We start from the raw sequence: 20,322 nt of genomic DNA, 5'->3' as shown, positions 1-20,322 counted from the left end.
TTGTTAGGTTTCAATTTAATATCGTGCACAATAGCAATAGGTATTTTAATACGACCTTGTAATTATTTCAACGATTATAATATTTAAGTCTATTTGCTATTTCTAACTAACCGTTGGATTTTTTATTAATTATAGAACACGCTTAGTATGCCTACTATTGTAATAGTAAATTTGTTTTTGTGACCCTTTTTAATCGCAGTCATTAAGTAAGTAATATTGGTATTCAAAATATTATATTTTCAACGTAAAACTATATCATAATAACTATTTAGATATCAGTAATTCCTTTTACCTCCTTTTACAATTAGGAAAAAAAAGATAATTTATCGATGTATTAATGTATTAATAAAATATATAGATAAGTTTTATTTTTTAATAATTGTAGACGTAATTATAAAGTAAATCTATATTTATTTATAACCTTCGTATTCTTGATTAGGTCCTTTCCCTTTTCAGTCTCTAGGTTTATGTAGAGCGTTTGATTTAAACATAACGGTTTGAAATAGTAATCCGGAAAAATGCCATTATAGTTTTAAGCAATTTTAGCATCATCGTACATGTGGGAGTAAAAATATAAGTGACCTAACCTGACCGCGTTCTTTGACAGATCTATGTATGTATTTAGTGCGCACGCGCTGATGATTGTAACCTTGATATTCAAATATGCCTTTCGCTTGAGGTACAAAACGAATACTTTCACGGTGGTCAATATTTTAGTGACCAATAGTGTGTTTATTTGATTTTGTTGCGTAGATCAAGAGCATCTTTTGCAAGATTGATATTCGAACTTTCTCTTTAAGTGACTTTAGACAAGTACCGTTGTGTAGCAGACTCCTTAATTTGAAACGATTTGTTTATATTAACCTTAAAATTGAAGTGTAGTGAAATCTGATTTACTGGGACATCAAGGAGAAGCAGCGTGGCGGAATCCCAAGGTTGGTGGCGCATTGGCTATGTAAGCGATGGTTGACATTTTTTACAATGCCAATGTCTAAGGGCGTTTGTTGACCACTTACTATCATGTGGCCCATATGCTCGTCCGCCTACCTATTCTATAAAAAAAAAAATTTTAGCAGCCAGCTAATTTTTAAATAACAGTATATATATATATATATATAAGGCTTATTACAAATTTATTACTTTATAATTATACTACTAGATATTTAGAGCAATGTCGATAGGTTTCCAATAATAAATTTTGTAATTTGAATTTTTACACTCTTAACTAAAGTTATATTTTAGTTTGATATATGTAAGTAATTTGTCTTTTTGTAACACACTAAGAGCATTCGTTAGTTGAGTTAAAGAGCGCTACTGATAAGCTTATAGTAATTCAAATTCACTTTGGTCTTGCCTTGTCAAATAACTGTTGATTTTAGATAGAATAGAAATACATTACAATATCGTCCCACCTTCTAATAAAATCATATTATTAATGTTATAACAATTGATTGTATTGAATAAACGCTTTAAGGAATTTCCTTATCCATATAAAAATTGTATCTGCTATCATAAACAGACTGCTATGTTTGTTGTAATGTATAAAAAACAATTTATTTAGAAATAAAGAACTGTGTTTTGACGACGTATCATATATAAATTGAAACGGTGTTACTTATAAATGTTCATGTGTAAACCGTTTTCTCATTATATATTTTATGCTATAAAGTACATAAAGAAATAATTCATGTTTGAATTGACATAGTTCTTCAAGAAAGAATAACTTTAAAAAGTAACGGCATCCATTTCGTTAAATCTAAAAACAACGCAAACAAAGAACCAAGCGTATGCAAGTATATATGCGGAAATAAAAAAAAGTATAAGTTAATAATCTGCGTTAACCATACGCCAACCGGAAGGCGCCGATGTCTCGACATTTCTGAGGATACACGATCGGTCGAGTAACATACGGATAAATAAAAATATTATACACGTCTCGCATTCTGGCACAATAAACTTGTGAAATATAAGCTTTGTATGAACGTTCTTTAGACCTGATACACTGTCATTGTAAAAGTAAAATAGCTGTTTGTAAATATCCTTATGCTGGTCTAAGACTTAGAGCTTTCTCCACCACGCTTCTATAATGAGAGTTCATGGATACACATGTCACATGCATGTTTTCTCACGATGTTTTCTTACACAGAGCACGGTTGTGCTCTTTGTAATCTTTGGTTAGAATTCATCTTTTCTAACCACTGGGTCATCTCTGCTATTTAAGAATGATTGAATGTAATAGGAATCCATTAGGGCTTATCTGAAGTGGCCTAATGATTTATTAGCGAGATTTATGATCAACGAAATTTGTCATTTCATTTAAAGGAATTTTTTTCTAGACCCTGATTTATATGTTCAGTTTTATATTTTATGGATAGGAATGTACATCTTTATATTGTGACAGTGTTCACGTTGTAATACGCGTAGTAAATCTGTCCATAAATCTTTTTTTATTATAATTCTTATGTGCGCGTGTATGTCACTGATTGTTTGTTGTGAGTTTTGGTCCAACCAAAATATACTGCATGGTGGAATAAGTCCATTGTCCAGTTGACATAAGTAATAATTAGATAAGAATAGATTTAAATCAAAATTCACGCCTAGGTAGATAAGCCATAGATTTTTTTAACACTATATGCGAATTGTACATAACACCTTCATAGTTATAACCAGAATATATATTCTGGTTTTGATCAGAGTGTACGTGTTGCCTTGTAGCTTTAATATTACATATTTTCCTTATTTTTGCTTATATCTGCACGTAATGCGTCAACCAAAATTGACAAAAACAAAACAATTCTTATAGCATCGCAACATTGATCATTACAATATTTTTTTTAGTGTATTTGATATGTAGACGCAATTGGGCCACCTGATGTAAGCTAGTCATCACGCCCATAGGCATGAGCATTTTAAGCAATATCATAACGTTGAGAACTAATATAGTGCAATGTACGTAGGTATGTATCGTTTGTTGATTTTAAATTAAATAAATAAATAAGCTAAGATGTTATCTTTAGCTTTAGCTTTTAGCTTCTGCCAGTAGTAACTGGCTCTCTCACCCATTAAACCATAACACAACAATACTAAGCATTTCTGCTTGGCGGTAGAATATATGATAAGTGGATGTTCCTACCCAGATGATGATGGATTTGCATAAAGCTGTATCACCTAGTGAAAAATATTTTTAATTAGCTACAAAAATATAAGTGTATATTTCAGACAGGGAATAGTGCCCGGGTCTTGGGTGCAGAGCCACAAGGATAATCTTTCGATAAATATGTATAGTTTGTTTGTATTTAATTTTAGTTTATTCTTATGATTTTTTAAATTAATTAGTGTAAAGGACATGTAGTGTAATGGAAATATGTTCTAAATTTAATACTTCAGACATTAAACATATTTATTAGAAATAATTAATTTACTTTTTAATTCGAACCAATAATAATCGAATCGAATATTCATTTTATTATTCAACTTACGACCGAACTTGGAATTTTATTACCTGTGGAAACAGAATGAATGAAATTTATAGGAATAAAAATGACGGTCTTTGAATATAATCAATTGAATGATTATTGAGTGTTGATTTACATTTATGATTTTGTAATGAATATTAAAATAAATAATTAAAGTAACTTAAACAGTGTAAATGTTTTTTTACATCTAACTATGTCCGTAAAAATACGGAAAACAAACTCCTTTGTAAGATACTGTGTTCTCAACAAATCATTTGTGGTTTACTTGAAGCAAATGTGGTGTATTAATATAATTGCGTTAAGCCCTTATCGGTACACACAGTGACGCTATTCCACATTCAGCGATAATTGATTTATAATGCGTAATAAATTACGCTCGTAGCGTATATAGCTTTACTTGGATATATAGGAAACTATAAGATTGACGTTTTTTTTTTGAATTTATTGATTTAAATAACGTGTCGCTGCATTATGCGGTATAGTCTGTACGCGGTATTGGCGATTCTTCATGACAATTATTATTATATGACAAGTTATATATTTGTACAACAGAAATAATATACTGTACAAAACACTGCCTTATTGCTAAAAGCATTCTCGAGATCAACCTTAGGAAGTATGGATAAGATAAAATTAAAATTACGTGATATCATTAAAACACGCTTAAAATAATCGTTGTTAAGTATATTATTAAAGATTATTACACGTCATAGACGACTTTGACGATAAACAAAAGAAATGTATTCCATAGAGTCGATTTTTTCGATCTTTCGATTGATATTAAGTTTTATTTCACTCCTTGTATAATAAATACCAAAAAGTGTTCAATATTTTTCTATTTTTTTTTTTAATTTTAAAAATTTATGTTATCTATATTTTAAATTATTTTTTGAAGTATTAAAATACTATGCTTTAAATAAAGAATCAATATAACCGTTATGTTTTATGATTAAAAAAATAAACACACAATGAACAGTTCCAACATTCATATGATTACTCACAGCGACATTCCAATGATACATCGATATTTTGGTTTTTCCGAAAATAAGATTTATTTAAAACTAATACAATGATTAATTTTGTGTAATAATTAATAACATAAAATTATATAGAAAAATAAAGGTCATTGACGTTGCAACTTGCAGCGTGTGAAAAAAAATCCGACGAGTACCGCAGATGACTGTACTAGATTATCGGTTAAGGATGTATCAAATGTTTACTAACATTTTATGTTCTTGCTAGAAGAAAATACAAAAAAAAAACAATAATTTTAAATTCGGAACGAATATATATACTAGATAGACTTTTTTTTAAATTATAATTCTGTTAATATATTTTATTTTGATGTACTTAGTTCCAGAATATAATTAAAGTAAAAATCAAGCTTTTCTTTAGTTTATTTTCAAACTATATACGTTTGATTGAATTAAATTTTAGAAAATATAGAATAATATTTTTACGACTAATAGTCGTTTCCAGCCCTACGGACTCGCTGCCTGGAGTCACGTAATCCAGTTTGCACGGGCGCAGGCGGTTACGCGCTAACTGCGAATACGTACCGTTCCAAGTTCTCGTATAAATGACCGACATATCGCAAGGCTGTTGACAACTGCAATAGTGATTTGGATCATGTTTATTTTTTATGTTCCATTGACTTCTTATGTTACTCAAGATATCTTGTTGGTTATAGAAATAACTTGAAAATGTATGAAGGTTCTGCTTAAAATATATCGATTTGAATTTAATTGTAAAATCGGAACATGAACCGATGTTTGAGACTACGGTCTGAGAATTATATCGCAATTTTTATTTACTTAAGCACCCTGAATTAGAAAATAATTTTTCAACTAAAAAAAAAAAAAAAAAAACTAGGAAATAAAAGTAAATATAACTAAGAAGACATACAAGTTTGAACGAGCTAATAACTTAATTAGGCCTTTAATCCGGGTCACGGGTGTAGTGACCATTAAGTGCGTAAGTATGCGCCGAGCTTAAAATATCGCGTTACTTTTAAATGTCAAGAAGATAAAACATGAATCGAGTTACTACTCACTTGATAAAATCTTACATTGCTCTTTATCTCTAACTAGCTATCTGGTTCTTACTTTGAATACAACTGAAGATTTATCTCTATTTTATAGTAGTATTGATAGATTCTGTGTGTGATCTTTATATTACGTATATTTAAATACCTTTGATAGAAGACTAGGAGGTATTATTCACGAAATAATCGTAAAAAACAATGTATTTTATATTAATCAAAATAAATTGTTCGTTATTGGAGTCTATATAAATTATTCAATATATACAACTTTAAAGGCTTTAAAGTTGTCTGTAAAAGTATTTATTTGAATTAGAATTAAGAAAAAATGGTGCCAGTGTTCAGGGGCAGGTACTAAAGATAATTGATGTGTAAATAAGAAATTTTACGCTGACGTCACCTGACGTTCGAAATCTTACGCTTACGCATCTGACGCTCGAAATCTCAGTTAGCCTGTCTACCTACCTACCCCTACCGTGTAGTGGCTTGAAATAAGGCCGCAGACCCGGAGGTCCTGGGTTCGATTTCCAGGTCGGGCCAATAAAAAGTTATTGTGTGTATTAACTTGGAAGTGTGTACACTTCCGTGCCTCGGATAGCACGTGAAGCCGTTGGTCTTGCTTCTGAACTCTTTCCGGTCGTGTCGGATTGCCGTCTCATCGGATTATGAGAGTTAGGGAATAGAGAGCGCACCTGTGTTTGCGCACACACTTGTGCACTATAATATCTCCTGCGTAGTTGGCTAATCTCTCTTGAGATTGGCCGCCGTGGCCGAAATCGGTCTGGAGGACATGTCAAATGTTTTTAGACACATAAATTTACAAATATCGAGTAAAATCTAATCGAGTTCATTGATTTTATTAACAAAAAAATTGTTTTATTTAAATAGAAAATAGGTATAGTGTGTTCGTGCAAACATTAAAGTAGCGCTGTAATTTCATCAGTTGATGACGTTAGTCCATCAATCATTATTCAGTACGTGCTTTGTTCAAAACTATATTGAATTCGATATCTTTCTCGTCTATCTTAAATAGGTTTCAAGTAATTTAATATCGTACAATTTTGTTTATGGATTTGAATTACGTTTTGTTACTAGAAGATATGTAAAAAAAAAAGAATCAAAAATGACATAGATATTAAATATGCGTTCAATTATTATAGTTTTCGTTGATTTTTATGCGGATTATACAAAAATAATTTGTAAATAATTAATTAACGTTTAATTCGCATAATAAACTATAGTGATTTTCTGGTTTGTTTTTCTCGGTAATATAATTGTGAATCTGTGACGGTTTTACGTTTCTGATCTTGTATTCGTCATTCAAAAGTGCTTGTAATTATTGTATGAGATTACTCTATTATAGTTTAGGGTATATTATGTTTTTAGTCATATAGCAAGAAGTTTAAGGTGCTATAGGTAACAGCTGTTACTTTTAAAACACAATTTAAAACAACTGCCCGACACATCGATGTTATATTTAGACGTGATTATGTTTAGTGTATTTTATTGAAAACTAATGCCCGATTGTGGGTTACAGGATCATCAAAGATCAATGTTATGTTCTGTTATCAGGTAGATAAGTATTTATAAATAATAATATATAATAAGTAAATTTGAAATTATTTTACTATCAATGTTAAAACATTCCTAATGTTATTTGAATTGTTTTAAGATAAATTAATTAGGCCGTAGCATAAGCCTAATTAGTTACGCCGTTCAAGTGTGGAATATATGGGGAAACCGTATTGTTTTCCTTAAGGCTTTTATTAGTCATCTCATTTGCACGAATACACTAAACACTATCCAAATAAACTTAAAATATAAAGAAAGTGGGATGTTCGAGAGCATGAGATCATTACACTTTACAAAAGGTTTTGATCATGGAATTAACGATTGTTTTATATTAATTCATATTTCTATCTATAATGCTATTCTCACCCGTGAATTATTGACAACCGACTTTTGATGATATACTATTTTGATGCTTGTATTATTTAAATGTTATAATTATTACGGTCAATGTCGCATATCACTTTCTGACATTTCACGACCGTTTTCTGCGATGAGTTTCGAGTTTAACCTTACAGAATAGGAAAGTTTAATATTAAATAAAAGTCCGATAGATTATTTTGTCATCTGATTGTGGAACTTTTATTTATTTTAATCTATAGACTGTGTATTATATAAATTTATCATATGAGTGATTCATTCATATTTTACGTAAAAAACGTGTCATTTTTTTTAACGTATAAGACTAAATAATATAACGATTTTAAAAATAACTAACATCATAACCAATTTGAATATATAGCTTATTCCATTTGAGGGCCCTATAATGTATAAGAAATGTGTTCGTCTCTTAATCGATCTATATTTATATAGTCTTTATATACTGGATAAGTATAATTCTAGTTAATGTTTTTCTCAGTATATTTTCCTTGTCTACAGAACACGAAAAAAAGCGGACACGAGTAGAACAATGCAAAGACAGGATGACATGTTAGAAATTGGTTACGGAAATCTGAGTGTTTTAGCTTCGAAATTACCTGAGCTCTGATAACATATCTGATTACATCTTTATACAATTGTAGTACGGGAAAAAGCGTTTTACTAACCTGATTACCACTTGCCGTACGTAGGGTTCTTAAAGGAGGATGTAGGTGGCTTGTATAGTGGGTTCTCTCCGGTGCAGTCCTCAGCGCCGATGTTCTGGTACATAGGGTCAGCGAGGGGAACGGGTGGGGGACGGTTCTTCCACATCATGTAGCCAACAGTAGCTGCTGCCGCTACCACCAGGGCGATAACTCCGAGGACTATCGGCAGGGTCACTGTGAAATAACCATTCTAGAATGTTTATAACAATAATATAAAGAATTATATTATACTAATAAAAGAAATCTTGAAAGGTTTGCTAGTAAAAGTAGCCATTAAAGGCTGCTTTCTACCTCCTAGATCCCCATCAGGTCATAAGATCAGCTCAAATCATACGGTTTACGTGAAAAAATTCAAAACTACAATATATTTTTTATATGATCACGTGACTGTAAACAATGCGTTATTAATTGCGTTAGCAGTATTCAAACTTAGATCAAAACACAATGCGATAAAAAAAAATAGAACCGTTGTCAAATGTAAACATGAACGTCTAATGTTTACAAAAACAAGTGACACAAACAAACATACATATAAATAATAAATCATGATTTGTGTCGTATGTCTGTTACGATCAACCTTAGAAATTAGAAACTCTAAGTGATATCAATATACCAATACCACACATTTGTATTTTTATTATGTACTCATTTACGACGTTGACGTTACGTGCGGTTACGTGGGGTAAGTGTTAGGTACCATATGTCCATTTCTGTACCCCTGACAACGTGTTTCAAAAATTACATGAAAATCGGTTTAGTAATTAACATGCGACGAAGACACTACAAGAGTTTGCAAAATTTCAGTTCAATTAGTTAATTGTAACTGGTTCATAATTCAGATGCAAGAATTGAACCAAAAACTCATATGGACTCGTAGTCAATAAAAGCTTAAAATAATAGGCTATTTAACAAAGGATTGTCTATAACGCATATGTACGTCACGTTTTAGTCTGTACTGATAATATAAATGCGAAAGTAACTTCTGTCTATCTGTTACCACTGAACCGGTGTAATTCGGTATGAAGTAAGATTGAACCCCGGAAGAACATAGGCTGCATTTTTATAGCCAATATCAGCTCCCTCCCATGAGCCGAGATGGCCCAGTGGTAAGAACGCGTGAATCTTAACCGATGATCGTGGATTCAAACCCGGGCAACCACTGAATTTTCATGTGCTTAATTTGTGATTATAATTCATCTCGTGCTCTATGGTGAATGAAAACATCGAGATGAAACCTGCATGTGTCTAATTTTACTATAATTCTGCCACATGTGTATTCCACCAACCCGCACTGGAGCAGCGTGGTAGAAAAAGCTTCAAACCGTCTCCTCAAAAAAAGGAAGAGGACTTTAGTCCAGCACTGCGACATTCACAGGCTGTTACGGTTACGGTTACCAGCTCCCTCGTAACACTCGGGCGAAGACGCAGGTAAACACTAGTATCATATAAAGCATGACGTATGCTATTTTTACTGTAATCTGTGTTCTATGACATCATCGAGAGAGTGAAAAGGCCCGTTGAATAATGGTTAATTATTTATTTAGGGGCGAGATAAACATTATGATGTAAAACATATGGTGTATTATGAAGTGGAGTGAATTAATGCAACTGTGTAAACTGGACGGTTTCATGTTTTCATATTATAATAACAGTCACTTTTGTGTCATCGTATAAATGCTCTGTATTTTATCATAGTAGCTGTTACGCGCGGTTTTACTCGCGTTTAAACGTTACTGCTTTTATTTTTTGGGTCGTAGCTAGGCGGTATTTAGTCTACTAGCTTCTAACCACGGCTTTGCTGTATGTGAAGGGGGTACCCCATGGCCTTTGTGTATAACAATCTGTATGCAAAATTGACTAGTTGAGTAGTTAAGGCGTTAAAGCGTAACAAACGAACTCACTTTCGCATTTATGATATTAGTGAGGATAACTTTTCTTAATAAATGGACTATGTAATGCAAAAAGATTTTTCGATTTCAACTTATAGATCTTGAGTACTCTATTATAGCGCGGTTTAACAAAGACACACTTCGAGCTATATCATTAAAATGTAACGTAATTATTATTTAAACCATTTCAATAATAATACACGTATTTAATCGATTCTTTTATTTTGTTATATAATGTATGTGACTTTTTAATTTGATCGTGTATTTTTTTATTTCATGAATAAATGTAGATTTATTCAAAGTAAAATGACACCAATTAAGTAGCCAACATTCCGAATGTACGGACCAATGTTGCATATTCTATTTTAGTATAAACTTCCGAGAAGGAACTGAATGCGATACTTATTCGCTCGATACAATTCGACGATTTATTAAAAGGGCAAAATATTTTAAGTGGCAGAATCGAATCGGGTACTGACAGAACTAGTTTTCGTTGTATTTTATAATTTAGAATGTTTAATTTTTTGTTACGTTAAATAATAGTTTAATATAAAAAAAAAATTATTTGCAATATTTTTCTTTTTCAGTTGGGCGACAGATGCATAGTCCTATCTGATTTCGCTTAGTTCGTTCTTATATATTAATTATATTATTGTTTTAAATACAGCAATTTAGCTTCCTATGTTTTATGTTTATGTTTTTTTTATTATAGAGTAGGAAGGCGGACGAGCATATGGGCCACCTGATAGTAAGTGGTCACCAACGCCCTTAGACATTGGCATTGTAAGAAATGTCAACCATCGCTTACATAGCCAATGCGCCACCAACCTTGGAAACTAAGATTGTATGTCTCTTGTGCCTGTAATTTTACTGGATCACGCACCCTTCAAACCGGAAAACAACAATATCAAGTACTGCTGTTTTACGGTAGAATATCTGATGAGTGGGTGGTACCTACCCAGACGAGCTTGCACCAAGCCCTACCACCAGTATGTAAAGAATTTAGATAAATAAATAAAAAAAACATATTTAGGCGGACTGGCAAGTAGATCGCCTGATGGTAAATGGTCATCAATGCCTATGAACATTAGCGTCGTAAAAATATTAATTACTCCTTATATCGTCAATGCGCCACCTACTTTTGGAACTAAGATGTTATGTCCTTTTTGCCTATAGCTACAATAGCTCACATAAACTTCCTTAGGTATTAAGTGGTAGAATATGTGATGAGTGGGTGGTACCTACCCAAACGGGTTCGCACAAAGTATTACTACCAAGTAAACATCATGATGTTCTGACGTCATGTTAACTGTCATACAAATGGTGTAATTCAGAGTAGATAAGAGCCCGTGAAGGAGCTGTTGCGGAAAAAACATGTTTTGCCGTCATAGTATAAGTACGTCAACCGCTATTCGATATTGACATACATACGTAAAACGCAAATCTCAATAACGCTTTATACACACCTCGTTACGTCTTGAAACAGTTATAATGAAAAAAAAATCAGCTTGGAGACATTTTTGCGTTTGTAGTTAAAACAACATTGTTTTATAGCTGTTGGGGACATCCCCAACCCAAATAAACCAGTTTACACTAGCTACGTAAGTAGTGGTAGAAGTCTCATATTGTTTATTATTATAAATGAAGTGAACACTTATTGTTACAAAATACAAAACACAATTAATAAATGACTGTTATAATTATATTAGCTAAGGAAGAAAAATACATAACTGTGGAGGTATGGACATGTTTGTCAATATGCTATTAAAAAGGAAAAGTACTTTCTGGGTAGAGACGAGACCTTAGCTACAATATCAGATTTAGTATCATGAACATAAATGATTTATCGGATAAAAGCGAGGATGGGGATGAATACAAAATGTTTGTGGTTAAAGATTCGAAAGTTTAAAAATTACTGAATAATGTTTTAATTTGAGTCTAATTAATTATAAAAATAAAATATAGTTAAAAAATATTGTTTATTTATTTATCTGTTGACGGTGCACTACTACAAACACAAAAACGTCTCCAATCTGATTTGGCTGTATGACACATGCTATATTCATTAATAAATATTATAATATAACTTTGTATATTTGTGAAACAAGCATTTGTTTCATATTTATTTATAATGTATTTGTTGTAAACTAAATGATGTCTAATATGGTTGAAGTATCCAATGCTACAAAATGTAAGAGACACTTATCTTTGCATGAAAATATGATGATAATTATGAGTCTAAAAGTATTTTAATACTTACAACTGACGGCAGCAGCTCGTCCCTCTTGCGTGGGATCACATGACTTAGTGACCATGAAGAAGGTTTCGTCGTTTCCATCTCTCATCGCCGCGTACTCGTAGTTACACTCGTTAATAGTACCGTTGCATCTGACCCACAGGTGTCTATTGAAGTCATCCTTTTGCGTCATTAACGTCTGATTGTATTTCTGTCTGTACAACGCGAAGTGACACGTGTCACATCGGCCAGGGATTGGACTGAGGAAACAATCGTCACAATCGTTAATCGTCATGCAAATGTCGGCGCAATAGTTATCCTTGTCGAAGTATCGGGAACCCTCTCTGTCGGTGAAACATTCGCACTTGTCGCAAGGCCCGCACACGCCATTCCCCGAACACTCGATCTGTTTGAAAAATACTGATCAATTACACGAGATGCATTATGAACGTTATTATTTTGATCGCGGGTATCGTTTGTGGTATACATGCGAGGAATTCAGTTATAATTATCAGTTCTCGCATTGAGTAGATATATTTGTAAATATTTTAGATAATATCGATCAACAAAACATAACACAGCGTTGTGAACGATTCCTGTACTGAAATTTCACATATAACAATTAGGTACATAATTATCTATAATGATAACATACAAAAGTATATATTTAAAAACATAAAACATTATATATAGCCCTAATGTCTCCATGGGTGAAAGAAGCTGGTCCATATTAGCCAAACGTATCAGAATTGCGATTCAATGGGGAATTGCTTATAGCATTACCATCGTTACCACGAGGTTATGGTTTGTAAGCAATTTATAATTTTAATTTATATATATGTATACCTATTTAAGTTCCCAGTATAGTATAGTAGTTCTTGAGTAGGTACTTAAATATATATTTAAAAATGATCGTATATTCAGTGTAAGTGCAAAATTAAAATCGTAATACTTACGTTATCTCTACTCGAGTCCGTGCAGGGAACATCTCCTCGCTTCACTTCGCAAATTGGTGTTTCACAGAAAGCTCCTTTCCTATAAATTAAGATATCGTTCAACGTATTTTAACATTATTACGTTTCCAAAGAAAACTATCAGGGAAAAGTTTTATTGACTTTAAAATTCTCTTAATCACACTCTTTTAACTTTTTTATTTAGACTAGTTACTTGTTTCATCATAGAGACAGGCACCTAGCCCTTTAGCCAGTTATGGGGGAACAAGTAACTAATTGGATTATACTTCCTGTATACATCTTTTACTGTTTATGTTTATCAAAAAAATAAAATAAAATGTTCAACTGATGGACAAAGGTATGTAGTTCTAGCAGGCTTTTCTACTATCGTACAAAAAATAAAAAATCAATCCATCAATCCAGCTAGGAATCCAGGTGACTATAATATAAGTCCAAAAAATATTATCTAAATCAGTCAAGCCTCTTAGAAGGGGAAAAATTACGATATAACGATAGTAAAGAAACGAACTAATGAAAACTGAGGATTTTTTTACTATATTATAAGTAAACACGTCTTAAATCAACGAAATCGATTAGCACACTTAACTTAATTTATATTCCTCTTACGACTTTTAGTTTATAGAATATTAATGCGTAGATGCGTAAATCTGATAAAATGTTAAGCTAAGAATGCATAAAGTTACTTAAGTATCCACTTCAACTTGTTTGTCTGTCATCGTCCGTTTCATAAGTATTAAGCAAGTTAGATAAGCTTTCAATGTTACTTAGTTATTTCGAACTAAATGTGTCGAAAACGAAATGTTTTATTGATAATTTAAGATGACTTTAATTAATATTTAATGGCTATTAATGGTGATTTTTCTAAAACGGGTTATAAACACTACCTTTTTTAAGTTATTGAGTATTAATTGATAAAATACTGAAATATGTTGTTATAATATTGTTATTATTTTGTTAAGAACACCTACATAAACAAGCGAATATACACAGATAAACACACAAACAGATATTGTGTTCTCTAACCCTTACATTGGAATTTGCGTTTACTTGATGGAATAGTCTTGTGCAAGACCTGGGTATAGTTCTTACAGCGCAAGTGGTGGTGACCATTTATCATCAGGTGGCCAATTTGCTCGCTTAGTTGTTTCAATAAAATCTTGCTTAAATGTTAACGATGCTCATTAATTAAATTTTAAATCGAAAGTTCGTTTAAAATTGAAACTGAAGTAAATAGAAACAAAGTCATAGCTTCGCAAACAAAACTACAGGAAAACATTGTCTTTATTTATCTTTATATTATATTTTAACTATTTATAAAATATTTCAAAATGTGGTATATAATATTCATATCGTTTAAAACAAAAAAAAAACAATTAGAAACAGTAAAGTAATTGTGTCAAGTGTAATGTAAAGCTCAGGACGCCGCCGTCAAGAAAGTAGGGCTCACAAGTCTATAATTAGCTTCGCAGCGACCGACGCCACGCACAGAGATGTTTTTGTTTGGGTGCATTCGTAATTCTGATATATCTAATTGATACTGCAAAAACATTTACGAAGGATATAATTACATGTTTCATTAACCATTGAATCTCCTTGGTTATAAATTATGTAACTTTTTTTCGTAATACATTATCAACACAATACCGATTTACATTTGTAGGCATCGTGCTTTCATTACTTTTATTTCATTGTCTTAGAAAAAAGTCGTCTAAATAACATTGGTGTATTTATAAACGTTCAGAAATGTTTCTAATATAATTTGATCTTATATGGCTATTCGAAATGAGTTAACTCATTCGTTTCTACCTTTTTTAATATGTACCTATATAGCTTAATAGCTCTATAAATTTATTTTATTTAATTACCTTAACATTATTAATCTAAATTGAACCGTAAAAACAAATTCATATCAATACATAGTGCATTAAATGCTTACCATCCTTCATTACAAGTGCAGACTCCACATGATAAACTGCCTCTTCCATTGCATACCGGTGATCTTTCCTCCACTTTAGCACTACATGCGCATGCACAGGGTACATGGAACTTCATCACTGCATCCTCTTTAATACCTTCGACTGACAGCTTGACGTTGAAGTATTCAGTAATGCCACCGTTCGCGGCGCAGAAGTTAGTTTCTGGGTTTGCTTTGACGGTAGTGGTGCAGGTTGAATCGTAGCAACTGGTCGTATTTGAAACTTGGAAGTTTGATGTTTGAGTCGTATTAACGACTATCTCAACCTATGGAATATAATATTTATTTTATATATATATTTATGATATAAATATTAAATTGTTGGTATGTTGGTTTTCTTTGAAAAACTATTATAGCCATAAATAGCCTATTTACTGAAGAAGTTAATATAGATTTATATGATAAATAAATTCATGCTATGAGCCTGTAAAGTATATAATTATGGCAAACTATGAAATAGGTATGATCTAAATTAAACGCGTCTGCGACTGCGGTAATAGCTAGCATATACTATATAGCAAGTGTATTAAGTACCTAATTATCATTTTGAAAACAAACAAAGCTTTGATGGAATGTTTCACGTAATATGTAACATTTCAATTCAATATAGCCTTATTTAAATGATTTGACACACATCCATACCTTCACAACTTCACATTATGTAAAACAGTTAATATATTTATATTATTCAACTGATCGATCGACGTATTTTGCATATTGATATTAAAACGTATCACTTTGTTTAAGATCCTACTTAAATGCGAAACGCGTAAAGGATTGATTTGTTTCAGATTATTACAAAACGATACTATGGAAATGAATCAATAGTTCTATGGAACTAAACAATGAAACAATTGATGTTAATGTAAAAGTTGTTAAATGTTTTAAATAATTTAGTTATCGATTAACATGGAACTATATGCATGTAGCATATAAACTAACGGCCATACATATAGACTAACGGCCTTATTTATAAACGTTGTTAAGCAGGTGATTAATTAAATAATTCCGTGTCTTCTTCTTTCGTATGTCAAATCAATAATGATGGAAGGGGAGAAATCATATTTGATATTTTTGGGCAGTTTTTTTTTAATTGGACTTAGACCTCTACTACACATAATAATATCATTAGTTGAATTTTTCCGACAAAGAATTCTCACTAGTATTACGATTAACAACAACAATTACAATTAACCAGTAATAGAAGGTGCTTGTGTTTTCGCACAAAGTGTGTGCACTAAAATATCGCTATAGGAGATGGCTAGTCTGCGACGATATTGAACATTCAGGCTCACGTTGTTAATTTGGATGCGGTTTATAATTTATATGTAATATAATTTAATTTAATTTATCACGTTATATTTATCACAAATGTAATTATATATAATTTATCACGTACGTGAAATGTTTGAAACTGTTTAATGTTACTTGTTATTATTCATAATCTTTATAATTTCATCTTAATGATGATGAACATCATCAAAACAAAATGCGGAAACCACTGATAATACCTCTCATTTCAAAATAATATGATCCATTTGCGTGTTAAGAGTGGCCCAAATTTTACATGAAATAATGAACTATGCTTATCATTAATCGGACATATGTAAAACGCTGTTGAACAACTATAAATGTATGTAAAGAGAGTGAAATGTGGTTCTCACGGTACAGTAATACAAATCAATGATTGAAAATAATTAGAGTAACAAAAAAAATGTTTGCGAAATTTATTTCACAAAACATATTTTTTATTAAATAAAAATAATTTAGATAAACTTAGAAAAGTTCATTTTAATTATTTTTAAATTTAATGATTTCTGTTCAATGACATCGAATTATGCCAATAATGCACATACTATTTTGCTAATATATGCTAATGTTAAAATCTGAAAGATAAGCAAAATTGTAATAAAGAACAATATTAATAAAATTTAAAAGACTAACGTAACAGTGAATGTGAGACCGAAAGTAACCCAAATACTGTTTCGTAGTTTTTCAGATTACAAAACAACTTTGAAATACTTTTTTACAAGACAATCACTTTTTAAACAATTATTTTTTTGACTCAAATGTCTCTCTATTTAGGGAGTTGGTAGATTCTTAGTTACTATTAAAGAAGAAGGCAGTCAGACTGCCTGTTCTATTAAAGCTTTCTATATTTTAAAACAATAATTTAATTGTATATATACTGTAGTACACGACAGATTAATAACATCATCTATCAATAAATCATTTCATTATGATAGTCTTATCTAGATATTATATTAGAGAAGTGTATTTACTAAGCCTATATACAACATACGATTTTCATGCAAATTTGAAACAAATATAATGTATTATTTCTGTATTTGAAAGTGGTGAAATATAATATGTTTTTACTATATTACCACTAGTTTTCGCCCGCATGTGTGAAAACGAGGGCTAGTGTTAGGTACACTATTTCCTATTCTAGCACTAACAACGTGTATGCAAAATTCCATGATGAGCCATTGAATAGTTAAGACGTGATAGCGTAACGAACAAATAAACAAACTCTCCCATCTTGATATAAGTTAGGATTAAGTATTTTGAATATGTTATGTCAAATACCTTCGGTTCGTTAGACTTGGACGGATAGCTTATGTCAAATCGATCGTCCATTCCAATTGTGAGCGTCCTAACTCGGTATTTCGGTTGGAATGATGTTCCATCCTCATCCACATTAGTTAGGAACGTTAATTTTTCTTGATTTCCTGGACACCAGTTGTCGTAACGCATCACGGTGCAGCGTTTCTCCTGAAATAAAATTCATTGTTAAATATATATAGTAATACAGTTCGCCACGCTGTCAATTCAAAGACGCAATATATTTAAAGTATAACTATGGAAGAATAAGAACAACATTTTATTTGATATAATATATTGAATATTTTTTTCAAGTTAATCTATATAAGGATTATAATTCTATTCAAATTGTCTAATCTGAATTAGTATAAGCTGCTGTTTTGCGTATGCTCATGAAGGTTTCTGGTTTTTGTATGTTTGTTCTTCTGACCGAAGCTTTTGTTATAATGAATATCATAATTATTATAAAAGATTTTGACGTGAATGGAATATATGCAGTGAAAATTTTTCAGTGTATTTTTTTTATTTCAGTGTGTTTGTCGAATATGACGCATTTTATAAGTTTTAACTTCGCTTGTTAGTAGAACTCAAGGTACTTCCATCTAGCGGATTATATCAATTAAAAATAGATTCAATTGTTATTAATTCAATAAAATTTCAATTTGTTGTGGATACATCAATTGTATTAATTTGAATGGTTAATTCAACATAAATATTAAAATATTTAATCAATAGCATAGATTTATATTGTAATTAATCAATTTAAATACATTGTTCCATGTATGTTCTTTTTCAAAACAATTCTCATATTGTTTATATTGTTATCAAGCAATCAGTGCTCGTCCAGGCGTCGTACGGGTGAAAATCATGTAAAGACAGCTCTCCCATATTAAATCTTTAAAGTTAAAATTTCCAAAAATACTATCCTAACGAATGCTTCCATTATAAAATAAATATAGTTCCAAATTTCAGTATTCTAGACCCAGTAATTTTGGCTGACCGTTGAGTCAGTCAGGACAAACTATTTTATAAGTATGAATACATCTAATAACATATAAAGATCGTATTATGTGCATTTATTTAATGACATATAATGATGGTTATATACTTATCCAATTAGCTTCTCTATGATACAAATATGGTAATGTAAGTACTGCATATAAAGTCTTTATAAGGATGAAGTCTGCAATCTAGTTACCTAGAACAACCTTAATTGCTACGTTGCTTTGAAACTAGGATTGATGAAAAACACAGACATATAATCTCGATTTTCTTTTTGCTATAATAATAAATACACTTGTTTATTTTATAAATGTATGTTCGTTTGCTGATATCATAATAATATTAAAAAAAAACTTTACGGAGTAATGAGGAAACATAATTAAAACAATAACTCGTGCTATTTATGTTAGTACATATGATATGTAGTTATGAAAAAAATTCCATTGATTTTAATTATCATAGCGGAATTGTCGTTGGCGCCAAGAAGGAACGTAATTGAATAATACTGGCACCGTGCATACAAAATAGTTGCAGATATTCTCATATTTTATCTATAAGTGGCGTATAGTTAAACTCGGATTGAGCCACGTAGAAGCCTCAGGCGATTCAAGTCTCTAGCGGTCTGGAAAGTCCACTAAGTTTCAAACCGGCGTTTATAAACATACCAACACATTATTTTAATGTGTAACATTATTAGTCATGTAAACTTGTTTGTCCTTTATTTATATGTATATATATAAACATATTGTTCACTAAAGGAAACCCACTTTAAAATTACAACCAGAGAAGTCCCTGACTCCTAAACTAAATATAAACGTGTGTAAGAAAATTCAGGTGGTTGAAAAAAACCCTTTAAGCACCTACTTATATTGGATAAAGTTTCTATAGGAACTTTTTTCAATTCCATTCAATTATTTAAATCTTTGTCAAGAGTTATACTGATATTCAGTTAAATACAACATGAATTAACATAGGTATGTTAATAAATTTTACATTATCGTTTAACAGTAATAAGAATATTATAAACATGTAAACAATTTCTTCTGGAAGCCTAATAATAATGTCGTTGTTATTCGAGGGAAACAAATGATTAAAATTCTATAACGTTCCGCTGAAAGTCAATAAAAATGAAGTTACCCATTATCAAAAGATTTCAATTAAAATCAAAACATACTTCATTACATTAGGCAAGCAAGTAACATATATATGTTAATAAATATTACACTACCCTTTAATAGTAATAAGGATATTCTAAAACATGTAATTAAAAAAAAAACATGTCTTTGTACTACATGCGTGTTTCCGTATATGATACCTAATAACTGTTTGTGGCACAAATGTGTGTTATAGTCAATTGACTTTTAATTTGTATTACTTAAAGTAAAGTTGCATTTAATTTTTTTTTATGTGGAACAGCATATGGGCCACCTGATGGTAAGTGGTCAACAACGTCCATACACATTGGCAATGT

General features: G+C 31.1%; 1 protein-coding gene across 1 annotated transcript in view; it reads right to left on the bottom strand.

Annotated features, from left to right (window-relative positions):
* The window catches only part of LOC126781371 (integrin beta-6-like), a 45,234-nt gene that overhangs the window by 9,442 nt on the left and 15,470 nt on the right, over nt 1-20,322 (bottom strand). The window contains exons 2-6 of the mRNA XM_050506328.1: nt 17,835-18,020; nt 15,207-15,511; nt 13,253-13,331; nt 12,321-12,702; nt 8,133-8,345 (exon numbers count right to left, since the gene is read on the bottom strand). Coding sequence (XP_050362285.1) covers nt 8,137-8,345; nt 12,321-12,702; nt 13,253-13,331; nt 15,207-15,511; nt 17,835-18,020 — 1,161 coding nt within the window. The 3' untranslated portion in view covers nt 8,133-8,136. The remainder of the gene's footprint in view (nt 1-8,132; nt 8,346-12,320; nt 12,703-13,252; nt 13,332-15,206; nt 15,512-17,834; nt 18,021-20,322) is intronic.

This window comes from Nymphalis io, chromosome 3 (genome assembly GCF_905147045.1).
Source record: "Nymphalis io chromosome 3, ilAglIoxx1.1, whole genome shotgun sequence".
NCBI classification, from domain to species: domain Eukaryota; kingdom Metazoa; phylum Arthropoda; class Insecta; order Lepidoptera; family Nymphalidae; genus Nymphalis; species Nymphalis io.
This window is presented reverse-complemented; position numbering and strand designations above follow the sequence as displayed.